The sequence below is a fragment of the Callithrix jacchus genome, chromosome 4, assembly GCF_049354715.1.
Source record: "Callithrix jacchus isolate 240 chromosome 4, calJac240_pri, whole genome shotgun sequence".
Classification (NCBI taxonomy): Eukaryota; Metazoa; Chordata; class Mammalia; order Primates; family Cebidae; genus Callithrix; species Callithrix jacchus.
Window position 1 is genome coordinate 55,783,221 of NC_133505.1, and position 14,228 is coordinate 55,797,448.

The window sequence follows — 14,228 nt, forward strand, 5'->3', positions numbered from 1 at the left end:
TAACAGACTTAAAGAAAGCCAATTGTTTTGTAGACAATTGCTACAAAAAGAATAAAATACCTAGGAATACAACTCACAAGAAACGTAAGGGACCTCTTCAAGGAAAACTACAAACCACTGCTCAACGAAATAAGAGAGAACACAAACAGATGGAGAAACATTCCATGTTCATGGTTAGGAAGAATTAATATCATGAAAATGGCTATATTGCCCAAAGTAATTTACAGAATCAACACTATCCCCATCAAGCTACCATTGACTTTCTTCACAGAACTGGAAAAAACCACCATGAAGTTCATATGGAACCAAAAGAGAGCCCACATAGCCAAGTCAATTCTAAGCAAAAAGAACACAGCGGGGGGCATCACACTACCGGATTTCAAACTATACTACAAGGCTACAGTAATCAAAACAGCATGGTACTGGTACCAAAACAGAGATATAGACCAATGGAACAGAACAGAAGCATCGGAGGCAACACAACATTTCTACAACCATACAATCTTGGATAAACCTGACAAAAACAAGCAATGGGGAAAGGATTCCCTGTTTAATAAATGGTGTTGGGAAAACTGGCTAGCCATGTGCAGAAAGTAGAAACTGGACCCCTTCCTGACACCTTACACTAAAATTAACTCCAGATGGATTAAAGACTTAAACATAAGACCTGGCACGATAAAAACCCTAGAAGAAAATCTAGGCAAAACCATCCAGGACATAGGAGTAGGCAAGGACTTCATGACCAAAACACCAAAAGCATTGGCAACAAAAGCCAAAATAGACAAATGGGACCTACTCAAACTCCACAGCTTCTGCACGGCAAAAGAAATAGTCATTAGAGTGAATCGGCAACCAACAGAATGGGAAAAAATTTTTGCAGTTTACCCATCTGACAAAGGGCTGATATCCAGAATTTACAAAGAACTCAAACAGATTTACAGGAAAAAAACAAGCCCATTCAAAAATGGGCAAAGGATATGAACAGACACTTTACAAAAGATGACATATATGAGGCCAACAGTCATATGAAAAAATGCTCATCATCACTGGTCATTAGAGAGACGCAAATCAAAACCACATTGAGATACCATCTCACGCCAGTTAGAATGGCGATCAGTAAAAAAATCTGGAGACAACAGATGCTGGAGAGGATGTGGAGAAGTAGGAACACTTTTACACTGTTGGTGGGAGTGTAAATTAGTTCAATCATTGTGGAAGACAGTGCGGCGATTCCTCAAGGCCTTAGAAATAGAAATTCCATTTGACCCAGCAATCCCATTACTGGGTATATATCCAAAGGACTATAAACCATTCTACTATAAGGACACAGGCACACGAATGTTCATTGCAGCACTGTTTGCAATAGCAAAGACCTGGAACCAACCCAAATGCCCATTGATGACAGACTGGATTGGGAAAATGTGGCACATATACACCATGGAATATTATGCAGCAATCAGAAATGATGAGTTTATGTCCTTTGTAGGGACATGGATGAATCTGGAGAGCATCATTCTCAGCAAACTGACACAAGAGCAGAAAATGAAATACCGCATATTCTCACTCATAGGTGGGTGATGAAAAATGAGAACACATGGACACAGGGAGGAGAGTACTAAACACTGGGGTCTATTGGGGGGAAAAGGGGAGGGCCAGCGGCGGGGGGTGCTGGGGAGGGATAGCCTGGGGAGAAATGCCAAATGTGGGTGAAGGGGAGAAAGGAAGCAAAACAAACTGCCATGTGTGTACCTATGCAACTGTCTTGCATGGTCTGCACATGTACCCCAAAACCTAAAATGCAATAAAAAATTTTTTAAAAAAATGTAAAAAGCAATGACAAACTGAATATTAACAATATTCATATCTTCATGACACTTCAACCTCTTAATTATATTTTTGTGTATAAACATTCTGAAGGTACTTCCAATTCCTGCTGCTGATATAGATGTATTACATGAAAACACAGTCTAGTTCCCAAACATACACCAACATCTACCAAACATAAAATTGCTCTGACTTCAGAAAGAAGAAAGCATACAAAATACCACAGCACTCTCATTCTTCCATCTCCTAGTCATACAAGGCCTCATCTTACATATCCAATACTAGGACTCCATGAAAGTAGGATTGTAGCTTTCTGGAATTCAACTTTAAAAACTATAAGTCCATGGTAGACAAAGAGGGATGAGCAGAGCTGAAAAATAAAAGAGGTTCCTGTTGGCAAGAGATGGAAACCAATGGCCTAGCTTCAGAGTTTGGAGGCTCTATATGTCATCCAGGCGTCTGGCTTATTCTATTGAGGGTAGGCAGGGATAAGTAAGGTTTTAGAAGACCTCTGATAGAAAACAGCCCAAGGCTAAGCCATTTCCTTCCCACCTGATCCTCATGAACAAATCAGTTTAAAATGGACAAGGACCAGGAAAATATCTCATTATACAGGATTATCTGCTGGCCAGAACTCATTGCCATCAGACCAACAAAGCCCTGTTTCTAGAGGCCTCTCTGAGCACCTGGAATGGCTTTATTAAACAGAACCTCTCTTTGTAATAGGATTTTACCCAGTTGCATGTTTAAGACTAGCAATTTGGAAAGAAAAGACTTTCCTTAGAAAAACACCTTAAATATAAATATCCCAATGCAAAAATCTGAGGAACAAGCCTAAACTATTGGAAGAGATAGTTATGCCTGAATGAAACTACTGTAATTTAGTTTGAAAAGCATATTGCTGAGGTACTGCTTTCACAGAAGGGTAGGATTGGGCTTTGTTTGATTTGGCACTTCCATTATTTTTACAAAATAGGATATTGTTTTAAGGACACAGGCATAGTAGTTTATAAAGTTACCATGGTCATAAGAATGTCTAAGGTCATTGTATTAAATTACTTTCTGCTGCTGGATCAGTTTTTACTTCTACAACTTGCTGTATTCTCAAGAATTTTAAAAACGAGATTGCAAAAGAGAGTTTAGAAATGTAGCTCACCATAATCTAATCTATAAATGCAACTACTAAAGGAATGGAGTTGCTTTTGTAATAAAGTGAATAATGAGAGGACAGTTCCAGATATTTAATTATCTACCAGGATGTTCACATTGTTTTCTACTAATTGGGTAAATCTGCAACAGAACCAATATCCTGCCTAGCCACTTACAGAGCAGTTTAATGCAATTCTGATCCTAGACTGGATCCTACGCTAGAGGAAAAAAAGTATATTATCTACCAAGGGCCTTATTGGGTCAACAGACAATATTGGCAAATGAAAGGCAAAGGATTGTAACCCTACTAAATTTATTGAGGTTGAAAACTGTAGTATGTTTTCTGAAAAGAATAGTCTTATTGTCAGAAAATATATGCTAAAGTATCAGGGAATAAAAGGCCATAAAATTAAGAAAACTTATTTTGGGGCCGGGCGCGGTGGCTCAAGCCTGCAATCCCAGCACTTTGGGAGGCTGAGGCGGGTGGATCACGAGGTCAACAGATTGAGACCATCCTGGTCAACATGGTGAAACCCCGTCTCTAGTAAAAAAAAATACAAAAAATTAGCTGGGCATGGTGGCGCGTGCCTGTAATTCCAGCTACTCAGGAGGCCGAGGCAGGAGAATTGCCTGAACCCAGGAGGCGGAGGTTGCAGTGAGCCGAGATCGCACCATTGCACTCCAGCCTGGGTAACAAGAGCGAAACTCCATCTCAAAAAAAAAAAAAGAAAACTTATTTTGTCCATGTATGTATGTGTATATAAGCATATACTTATATATTATATATCACATGTTATATAATACATAAGCTATTCTACAATACATATTTTATAATGTAAAATCTGTATGTGATTTTTTTTCTTTCTTTCTTTCTTTTTTTTTTTTTGACATGAATTCTCTCTCTGTGGCCCAAGCTGGAATACACAATCTTGGCTCAATGCAACCTCCACCTCCCAGGTTCAAGTGATTCTCCTGCCCCAGCCTCCCAAGTAGGGAGGGACTATAGACATGAGCCACCAAATCTGGCTAATTTTTGTATTTTTAGTAGATACAGTGTTTCACCATGTTAGCCAGGCTGGTTTTAAACTTCTGGGCTCAGGTGATCTGCATGCCTCAGCCTCCCAAAGTGTTGGGGTTACAGGCATGAGCCACCGCGCCTGGCTCTGTAGGTATATTTTTTATGCAGAGAGAACAAATTATAGAGCAATATGTTAATAATAGGTAAATGTGGGCATGGGTATATAGGTATTCTTTGTACTGTTGTTGCAACTTTTCAAAAGTTTGGAATTCTGTGCAAATAAAAAGATTTTTTTTTTTTAATTGAAAAGAAGGGGGGAATTGAAGCTTTCCCCAGACAGGCTTCCAGTAAATAACTGTCTTATTCAGGTTTATGTAGGCTTAGTCTGATAGGACCCAAATAGGATGTTTGCCTCTGTCCAATTTTCACTCGACTTTTGATCATTTACATCATCTTTTGGCTCCCCTGAGCCACAGTGGAAGAAGAATTGTCTTGGGTAACATAAAATACACCAACAATAGCTGATAAGCTAAAAAAAACTCATAATGTTTTAAGAAAGCTTATGAATTTGTGTTGGGCCACATTCAAAGCTATCCTGGGTGATGGATTGGACAAGCTTGATTTACACAAATCAACAAGGGGCAGCAAAATGAGTTGCAAGTTTTTTTTTAACTTTATCTAAATTTTTCATTATAGAAGTAGCATGTACTTAGTACAGAAAGCTTGGGGAAAGTACAGAAAACTAATAAAGAAAAAAAAGTAAAAGAAACCCACACATAAATCCCACCCACCACACTGGGGGAAAAAATTGTTATTTTGGCCGATTTCCATTCAGTCTTATTCACAAGCTTTAAGACAGTTGGAATTATATTCTATAAAGTATGTAGGTTGGTGCATTTTTTCTGTAACCTAGATTTCCTGGCTAAAATAAAACATTTCATAAAATCTTCAATGTCTACATGATAGTCCATTCTAATTTACTTGTTATTCCTCTAAAACTGTCCCTCTGTTATTTTCAATTTCTATGAGACACAACACTGAGTTAAAAGTTTACGATCTTTGTGCTTACATCTTTGTTTCGGTATTTCTGTTTATACGTTTATGATAGATTCACAAGAATGGAATTGCCATGCCAAATGGTATAAATATTTGTGAGACTACAGAAAGCCAAACTGCTTTCTGGAAAAGTAGATATACCCCTTTCTCTTTGAGGGGAGACAACACACCTGAATGGGGTTATCAAAACTGGGCTGAAGTTTCATTTAGGATTTAAAGAAAGGAAAGTTACTGCACAATCCTAAAAACTACAGTCTTCAGATCAAACTTAGCTCTGGGACAAATTCTGCGAGCTATTTTTTGTCCTCAAAAGAGGAAAGGCCAAAATATTCCAGCCTGTATTCAACACAGGCTGACTACCAGGGAAGGGATGCAATGCCAAGACTCAGATGATGACCGACATATTCTGCTTTTGGGATCTACAATCCAAACGACCATCCTACCCTCCTGACAGACATGGGATCCTAAAAATTTAAGTGGGGAAAAAATATATATATTAGGAAATTGTCAGGAATCTAAAAGCAAGATTCTGATTGAAAAAGGCAAACTTATGACAAGCTGGGTTTTGCCCTCTTCATTTGCTTCACAGTCTAATGTATAGGAAAAGCAAGTGCTCCAACAGCCAGGAGTCTCGTCCCATCTGTCCTGAAAGAACAACTAGCCTCTTGTTTCAATCAATGTTGCCAAACCTCTCTGAATTCAAATTTCTCATTTGTTAAATGGCAAGGTCAAACAAAGTCCCTAAGGATCACTCAGTCTCTGATTCTGCATCATTCTTCCATTTAGGTGCCAAGGGGAAAAGGAGGAAGAGAGATTATTCTCTCTGAATGCATTACTTCTAATGGGATGGTCAATCTCTTTTTCTATAACTCGAGTAGATTAAGCAGTGTTTGGTCTATGAAGGCGATTCCACAAACTATGCATTCCCATTCCTTCCGAAAACAGGGACTATGGAAAAAGTGGCAGAGAGATCTGTGAGCAAGGAGGAAAGAGAGAAGGCTCACCATGGCCATTGCAGTAGTAGATCCACTTCTCCCGGTTCTGGGTTGGCGTCATGGATTTCTTCAGCCCTGCCTTTTCCACAATGGCACTGGGATCCTGCCGGGGTCCCTTTTTCAGAGTCCTTGAGCTTTTCCGGACACTGCACACTACAATCACCACAAGCACCAGCAGCAGGAAAAGCACAATCATCCAGGGCAAATGCTCATTGATGTCAAAATGCTTGTGTAGGTTCTGTCTAGGATGTCCCCTCTTGGAGCCCTTGATGGGCGTGCTGGACTTCTCGCCCCCAGTGGCCTCCATGGACGGCAGCAGCTTCAAAATGTGTCTGTGGTGGGGGCCTTGCTGGTGGTTGACTACCTGAAGGTTTGGGAGGGTCTTGTTCATGTCTTCCTTCCCCCTTGCTGAGCTTGTGTTGTCAGGGACTGTCCCTTCCTGGATGCTACTTGGTACCTTTGGTCTAACAGAGGCAGAAGAGTTGGATTCTGTTGAGTTCATGCCTAGAAAAAAGAGTAAGGAGGGGGAAGAGCTTTTCCATATTTGGGGATCTATAAATTCCCTCCTTTCCCTGGTCATCTCCAAGTTAGGCCAGATAATCAAAGATGAGATGACCTTTGGGCCTTAAGAATAAATTATGCTGCAACATTTTCATAAAGGCCCTAACAGCACCTTCATATAGAAGGTAAAAATGGAACTAAACTCACTTTCTTACACCAAAACCAAGGGCATCCTTAAGGATCCAACATCTGAGCTTGACAGCAGCTTCTCCTGTACTTCACATACTGAGCAGACACATTTATGTGCAGAGATCTAGTCAACTCTTATTTTAAGTTTTCAGAGAATGAGTTCAAATTTAATACTTTTGTCCATCCTCCTTCTCCCATCTTTTGACTATTTCATGATGCAGTGGTAAAACTGAGACTATGACTAAGAAAAAGAAAATAATTCAAATGCAAATTTGACTAGTGAAAGACTTGGTGGGACAGGTCAGTGAATAAAAGCATCTATTATCAATAGATTAAACAAGATTTGGGCCGGTAGCTTAGTGGACTTCTTTCAGAGAAACTTCCACAAGTAATCTTCATTAAGAAGTATGAGAGATGGGAATTTTGAGTCCCAAGAGACAGGACTTGGCCTAAAGAAAGCTGGAGTGGCCATCTGAGCTCTTGGAGTCTGTTTCTTCATTTCAATTGGCAGTTGTAAAAAGGCCCTCTTCACAGGGTTATAATGAAGGCTAAATGTAATCATGCATGAGAGTACAGAGGAGGAACAACTCAAGTTGGTCATCATCTCATGAAAATTACATTCACTCAAAAAGTATTTGAAAATAAAGGTTAAATTTTATATTCTGCTTGAGGTTCTGATGGAAAGCTTGAATAATTGATACAAAGAATAAAGTTAAAATTATTGGTAAAAAATAAAGTTATTATTTTCCAGACATGAGTGCTAGTTACCTTCAATCTGATACAAATTTGCTCATTTCCTGATGCTTTTAACTTTCCTTCCCATTCTTTGCCCAACCTGGATTCAAAATCCATCCCTCGCTTCCAGATGTAATGGCATTTTCTCCCTTTCTCCCTATTTCTCTGCTCCTGGCTGAGTTTGCCTGGGACTGACTCCATGTTGGAAAACTTTTAATCTGGAAGGAACCTTAAACATCTAAATCATTCATTTGCTTGACAAATTTGAAACCGAGGCCTGAAGAGGTTAAGTGACTTACATAAGGTCACACGCTGTCCTTGTTTCTCTCGGTTCATATTTTATAGCTTGATGTGACCTAGTTTTTAGATATTTCATCTCCCCTAATAGAAAACTTCTGAGTCTAAATGTTTCTAATAAGTCCAAAGAAGCCAGATTTAATTAGCCACCATATGAAGGCCTCTTCTCCAAGGAGTGACTCTGGAATATACAAAATGGAGAAAACATCTTTGGTACAAGCCCACTCTTGGTACCTCCACTGGGCTCAAAGCCTTCCTCAAATAAATAATTCATGAGGTTAAGTTACCTTTGGGAACATAAGTGGAGGAAGGGACTTCATGGGATTCCATGTGCTCAGAGGCTGAAAAGATGGCTGTGGCAGGGGAAGGTGAGGTGGAGCTGGAGAAGGGCGGGAGTGTGCCACAGAGGTTGTCTGCCTCCTTGGTCCCCGGCTTGATCACCACCAGGTTCTGACTCAGACAGTCTGTGTATGCTTTGCATTTCATCACACTAGAAGGCACATCTGAGAAGGTACCCCGAGCACACTGCTTACACCGCACATCCTCAGTCTCTGTCCCTTTCTTCCGCACACCCCAACCCATGGGACACACTGTATGGGGGGCACAGGTAGCGTTAGACTGGAACATGCCAGGTGGGCAAGTGCATTCTCGGTCAGTCAAGGCAGCACAAGGTAATTTCTCAATCATTGGCCATGGGCATGGCTGACTACAGTCATGGCATTTCTCTATGCCATTCTCGTGCCTGGTAAAGGTCCCCACAGGGCAACGGCTGCAGACGCGCAGGCTTGTGTTGGTACAATGCTCAGAGACATAGGTTCCTGCTGGACACTTGTCACAGGTTAGCACCTGGCCGGTGGCACGGTCAACATGGCGGTATGTGCCAATGAGATTTGAGGCCTTCTGTTCTGGCTGAGCTGTGGTGGTGCTAAGGAATCCAAGCTGAAAGAAACAGAAGGGCAGGGAAGGGAAAAGAAAAAAACAAGATGTTACATAGGAGCAGAGGAGAAAAAGGGCCAACAATTCCAGCACCACCATCATCATTCCCATTAAGGATCTGACCAGGACTGCATCCTCTTGACAGCACTGCTGCAGCATAGTAGAAAAAGAGAAATGAAGACTTAGATCCCACCCTAGTGCTTGACCTACTGGCTGTGATGCCTTGGTTTTAGTGCCTGACCTTTGTCTCTGCTTCCTTATTTTCCATTTGTAAAATGAAACTGACAATGTCTCTCAAATTGATTATAAAAATCAGTTGAGAATATGCATGTGAAAACATGTTGTAGCTGAGATTTAAAATGTTATATACAGCTGGGTGTAGTGGCTCACACCTGTAACCCCAGCACTTTGGGAGGCTGAGGCATGCAGATCATCTGAGGTCAGGAGTTCGAGATCAGCCTGGCCAACATGTTGAAATCCACCTCTACTAAAAATACAAAATTAACCAGGCATGGTGGTGCATGCTTGTAATCCCAGCTACTCAGGAAGCTGAGGCATGAGAATTGCTTGAACCTAGGAAGTGGATGTTACAGTGAGCTGAGATTGAGCCATTGCACTCCAGCCCGGGTGACAAGAGCAAAACTCTACCTCAAGAAAAAAAAAGTTATATACTAGTCAAAATCCAGATGCAACAAGAAAATAATTTGCTTAATAGTTGTCTTTCTTTCCCCAACCCCAGTGTTAAACTGCCATTCCGTGAGGCCAGGACAAAGCAACTGAGAACCAGGAAGGCATGCATTCAAGTTGCCACTTCCACAGCACCAGACTGCCTGCTTGGCATTACCCGATAGTCATGGCTTGATTTTTTCAGACAGTTTGCCTACATGAAGCTAAACTTTTCATTTTTATTTTTCAAAGCGGAGGCAGGCCCTTGGCATTTTTGTAATGTGCTTTAAACAACAGAGTTGATGCTTTTTGATTCATACCCTGTTTGTTCAGACTCTGAAGACCATAGCTAGACCCAGCAAGAGGGAGTCAACAGGCACTTGGGGAAAGGCAATTATATTTGTGGGACTAAATCCTGAGGTACTTCTGAGAAGAGACGGGGGGAGAATATTAAGATAAAGTTTTTCTGCGTTAATGAATATTGAGAAGTTCCAACAGTTTTCACTATCCTTTATGAAGTTTATGTGTCAAGAAAATCATGGCTGCCTCAAACCATCAGCTAACCAGCAGAGCAGGATAAATTCCTTCTAAATTGGCTGCTATACCAGTGACTAAGAGAATAAATCAGAACTTTTTTCATAGTGATCAGAAAGTGTCTGTCTTTTTAGCACCTTGACACTTAATTCAAGATCCAATTTTCTCCCACCCCAAAATTTAACTAGTTGAATCAAAAGTATTTCCCTGGAAGTCCCTTCCCCTATCCCAGAGCTGCTCATCTAGTTAAATGATGATATTTAAAACTAATTTTCAGTTTATGAGGATACTTTCACTTTTTCTGTAGAGACCCTCCCCACACAAAAAAAGTACAGTTATTGATTCTCTTGTTAAGAAACTTAACCTCACATTGGAGCCTGAAAAAAACCTCCTGCTTCATGATCAATTCTGTAATGTCTTCCCCTTTCCCTTCTAACTTTACCTTTCCTTTTCTTGTTTCTTCTATTGGCAAAATAAGCCCCAGCCACCTTTTTCTGAGCAGAGCAGATGCACTGGATAACAGGACCCATCCTGTGGAGCCCAAGTTACAGTTGTCAAGAATACCAGCCAGGCACAGTGGCTCACGCCTGTAATTCCCAAACTTCAGAAAGCCAAGGTGGGCAGATCATTTGAGGTCAGGAGTTCAAGACCAGCCTAATCAACATGGTGAAACCCCATCTCTACTAAAACTACAAAAATTAGCCAGATGTGGTGGCATGCACCTATAATCCCAGCTACTCAGGAGGCTGGGGTGGGAGAATTTCTTGAGCCTGGGAGGCGGAGGTTGCAGTGAGCCGAGATTGAGCTACTGTACTCCAGCCTGGGATGACAGAGTGAGACTCCATGTCAAAAAAAAAAAAAAAAAAGAATACCAACAACAAGATTAGACCCTATCTCTCCACTAAAGACCCAACCTAACAGGTTGCAAAAGTGGCTCTGCTCTGTACTTCCTGGAGTGTCTATATGAAAAACAGTTTTAGATACCTGCAGTGTTCTGAAAGTTTGAAAGCTGTATTAGTAACCCAAATGGCAGGTTATTACACTTCAATTAATGAAAGAAGAGAACTGAACCCAAGACCTGGGCAGGGGATGGTGGTCAGTGATGAATATCATCACTCTGACATGCTCTGTGATCTAAGTCAGTCTCCCTACCTGTGTGGGAGGATGAGCAGCCAGACATACCCACACACACTCATGAGGGTAGCTCTGCAGAACGAGCACAGAGGTCATGAATAGCAAGTATGTGTGTTATCTGGGTGTGGAGTTGGGGTAGGCTTCCTACAGCTTTCTGTATTTCCCCCCAAATATGCACTTCTAAATCTGAAGTAGGGAACCCTAATTACTGAGTTACCAAAGAGATTTTCCTAGCTGTACATAAAACCCACCTCCAAACTCCATAGCCCCCACACTCTTTCTCAGATTTTCAGTGGATTTTAGAGCTCTTTGTTCATTTGGAATAACAGATCAAGTTTCTAATTAAAGCAAAACTCGGCCCTGTTTAAACTGTATCATACTAGGTAACCCACTTTAGACAATGTGTCTCTAAAAACAGACCTTTAAATTACCTCATATAACAAGAGACAATTCCAGCTCCCACAAGCAGAGCCAACAAACAATGATCCCTCTGCAGTCGTGCCCAGGCTTAACATTAGAATTGAGATTTGTGCAAAAACTAGACACTATGAATTCATTAGGCAAATACTTATTGAAGACCTAGTAAGTGTGTGTAAGACACCATGCTATGGGCTGAGGACAGAACCTTGAGAACTCTATTCTAGCCCTTCTGAAATTTACAGTCTAGGCTGGGACAAACAAACAAAAAAAAGAATACACCAGTAATTTCTCAGAATTGAGATCACTGCTGAGAAAGAGAAATACAGAATCTTATGAGGAAATTTAACAGGGGTGTCCTAGCTCAGGGAAGTTAGAGAAATGTTTTGGATATAGCTCATGAGGATGGCGAAGCAGAAATTAACTCCAGGCAAGAAGCAGTGAAGAGGGGTTAGGCAGAGGGAACACCAGAGCAAAAGTGTGAAGCAGAAGGAAACTCAGCACAGGAGCTAAAAAGCTTGTGGCTCTATCTCAAGATGCAACAGAGTGGCCACAGTTACATCTGAAGAGGCTCCATGTGCTGATCTTAATTCAAAATGCAATGAGAAGTCATTAAATGTTTACATGATAAGTGGGAGGAAGAGGCATATAATTGCATCTGTGAATAAAAAAGCTATCTGCTTCAGAGAAGAGGGTGAAAGGGGCATGGGGGAGAGCAGACTAGAAAACCCAGTTGGAAGGTGAAAGCCAACATGGAAGGTGGTGGTGACTAGGACTAGGGTGGCAGATGTGGAAATGGAGAGCAGGTAACAGATTTGAGGGCTCAGGTCAGCTGAATTTGGTAAATGATTACTTAAAGAAGGGGAAAAAGAAAGAAATGAGTGGTTTTCAAATAGACCTTAAGAGAGCACTGGACAGAACACAGTTCTCAGGATGCCCCTTGGACCAGGGAGGGGTGGGAGGTAGGCTCCAAGCCCCCCATCTCTGCCTAAACCAAGCAGTTCCACTTTACCAATTTGCTAACAGGGTTTCCCAAGTAAGAATTCATTTGCAGGAGGGTTTATTCCTAAAACAAGTCTGAAAATCACTGAACTAGAGGGACCTCGAAGGCCTTTTCCAATTCCGAAGTAAACAGTTAACCCAATGTGTGCTACAAAGCTGGAGGGACTGCTCATGGACTCTTTTGCCTGATTGAAACCCTGCTGAGAAGAAGAGTTGGCAATGTCCCTTTCTCTTTACAGAGACTCAGAGGGCACTTGAGAAAAGCCATTTTCCTGGGCCTTTTAGTCAAATCATGATCTAAAACTAGGGCTTTTCCCACTAGCCTGGTGGCAATTCTCTGATTTCTGAGAAAGTTAAAACACTGTAAAAATCATTCCCAATGTTGATCAGGGAGTGAGCAATGGGTAAGGGGGGTGAGGTGGATCCCATTCAAAAGTGGCATTTAAGAATGATTTCGGCCAGGTGCAGTGGCTCACACCTGTAATCCCAACATTTTGAGAGGCCAAGGCAGGTGGATCACCTGAGGTCAGGAGTTCTAGACAAACCTGACCAACATGGAAGAACCCCATCTCTACTAGAAATACAAAAATTAGCCAGGTATGGTGTCACATGCCTGTAATCCCAGCTACTTGGGAGGCTGAGGCATGAGAATCGCTTGAACCTGGGAGGCAGATTGCAGACAGCCGAGACCACACCACTGCACTCCAGTCTGGGCAACAAAAGTGAAACTCCGCTTAAAAAAAAAAAAGGTTTCTGTATAACAGGACAACAAGTTGAGATGCCACCCAAAGCTAATGCTAGGAAAACACCTGAATCGGGGGACACAATCATTGAAAAGTGCAAGAACGTGGGAGCCTGAGGCTGAGTCCTACCTGGTCAAGATCCTTAATTCCTTCATCTGTACAGAATAGGATAAACTAGACCAGAGTTATTCAAAGCCTCAGGTCTCAAAGGCAGCATCAAAATTACCTGGGAAGCTTTTTAAAAAATTAACATCCCAGGCCCATCATCTAAGATCACTGTGGGTGATCTTTATTAGGTTTTAGCTTTGGTTCATTTTCTTTTTCAGCTTTCCTTTTTTTTTTTTTTCTCCCGGTAGTGATGCTGGCTCCCTTGGGGGTGGGGCACAGTACCCCAGAGGGGTATGAAGGTGAGTAACAGCACAGGTGAATGTCTTTAGTGTGACACTCAGCTCAGCAATTGCTCCCTCTCCCATTCATTCATTGTCCTGCAATCTTGAATACACCACCCACAGGGAAACATGCTAGAAGGAAAGAGCTGAGAAAGGAGAATGAAGTTAAGGATGAAATTCCCTAAATAATCACAGCAAGCAATTAATCTAATTAAGCTAATATTATTCAACTACCTTTTTATCAGCTTTCCAAGTGATTCTGATGCTCATCCAAGTTCTGGATGCCCTGAACTAAGGGCTCTAATCTCTGATTCTGAGACACATTTTGGAGACTGCCCAATCACACTCCCTGCATCACTCTCTCAGCTTCTTAACCAATCTGGCATATTGTTTTAATATTGCCAGGTATTAATTAGTATTTTTTATGATGAAAATAAACATTCATGTAATAAATCTAGCAATTAAGAAATATAGAGTAAAACATTTAAGTCTCTGCTCAAATCTACTCATCTCCAGAGAGATTCACTGTCAATTTTGGTGCACATGTTTCCAGACCCTTTTCTGAGCATTTACACATTATATATACATACTCGCATGCATACCTTAAATTGGCTGTTCCCAGGGATTTTTGTTTTGTCTTACA

General features: G+C 41.2%; 1 protein-coding gene across 2 annotated transcripts in view; it reads right to left on the reverse strand.

The window, feature by feature from the left end:
- Positions 1-14,228, reverse strand: part of TNFRSF21 (TNF receptor superfamily member 21) — a 79,704-nt gene that overhangs the window by 48,321 nt on the left and 17,155 nt on the right. For both annotated transcript variants that reach the window (XM_008994545.5, XM_002746620.7), the window contains exons 2-3: positions 8,052-8,703; positions 6,052-6,546 (exon numbers count right to left, since the gene is read on the reverse strand). In XM_008994545.5, the coding sequence (XP_008992793.1) occupies positions 6,052-6,546; positions 8,052-8,703 (1,147 nt within the window). The remainder of the gene's footprint in view (positions 1-6,051; positions 6,547-8,051; positions 8,704-14,228) is intronic.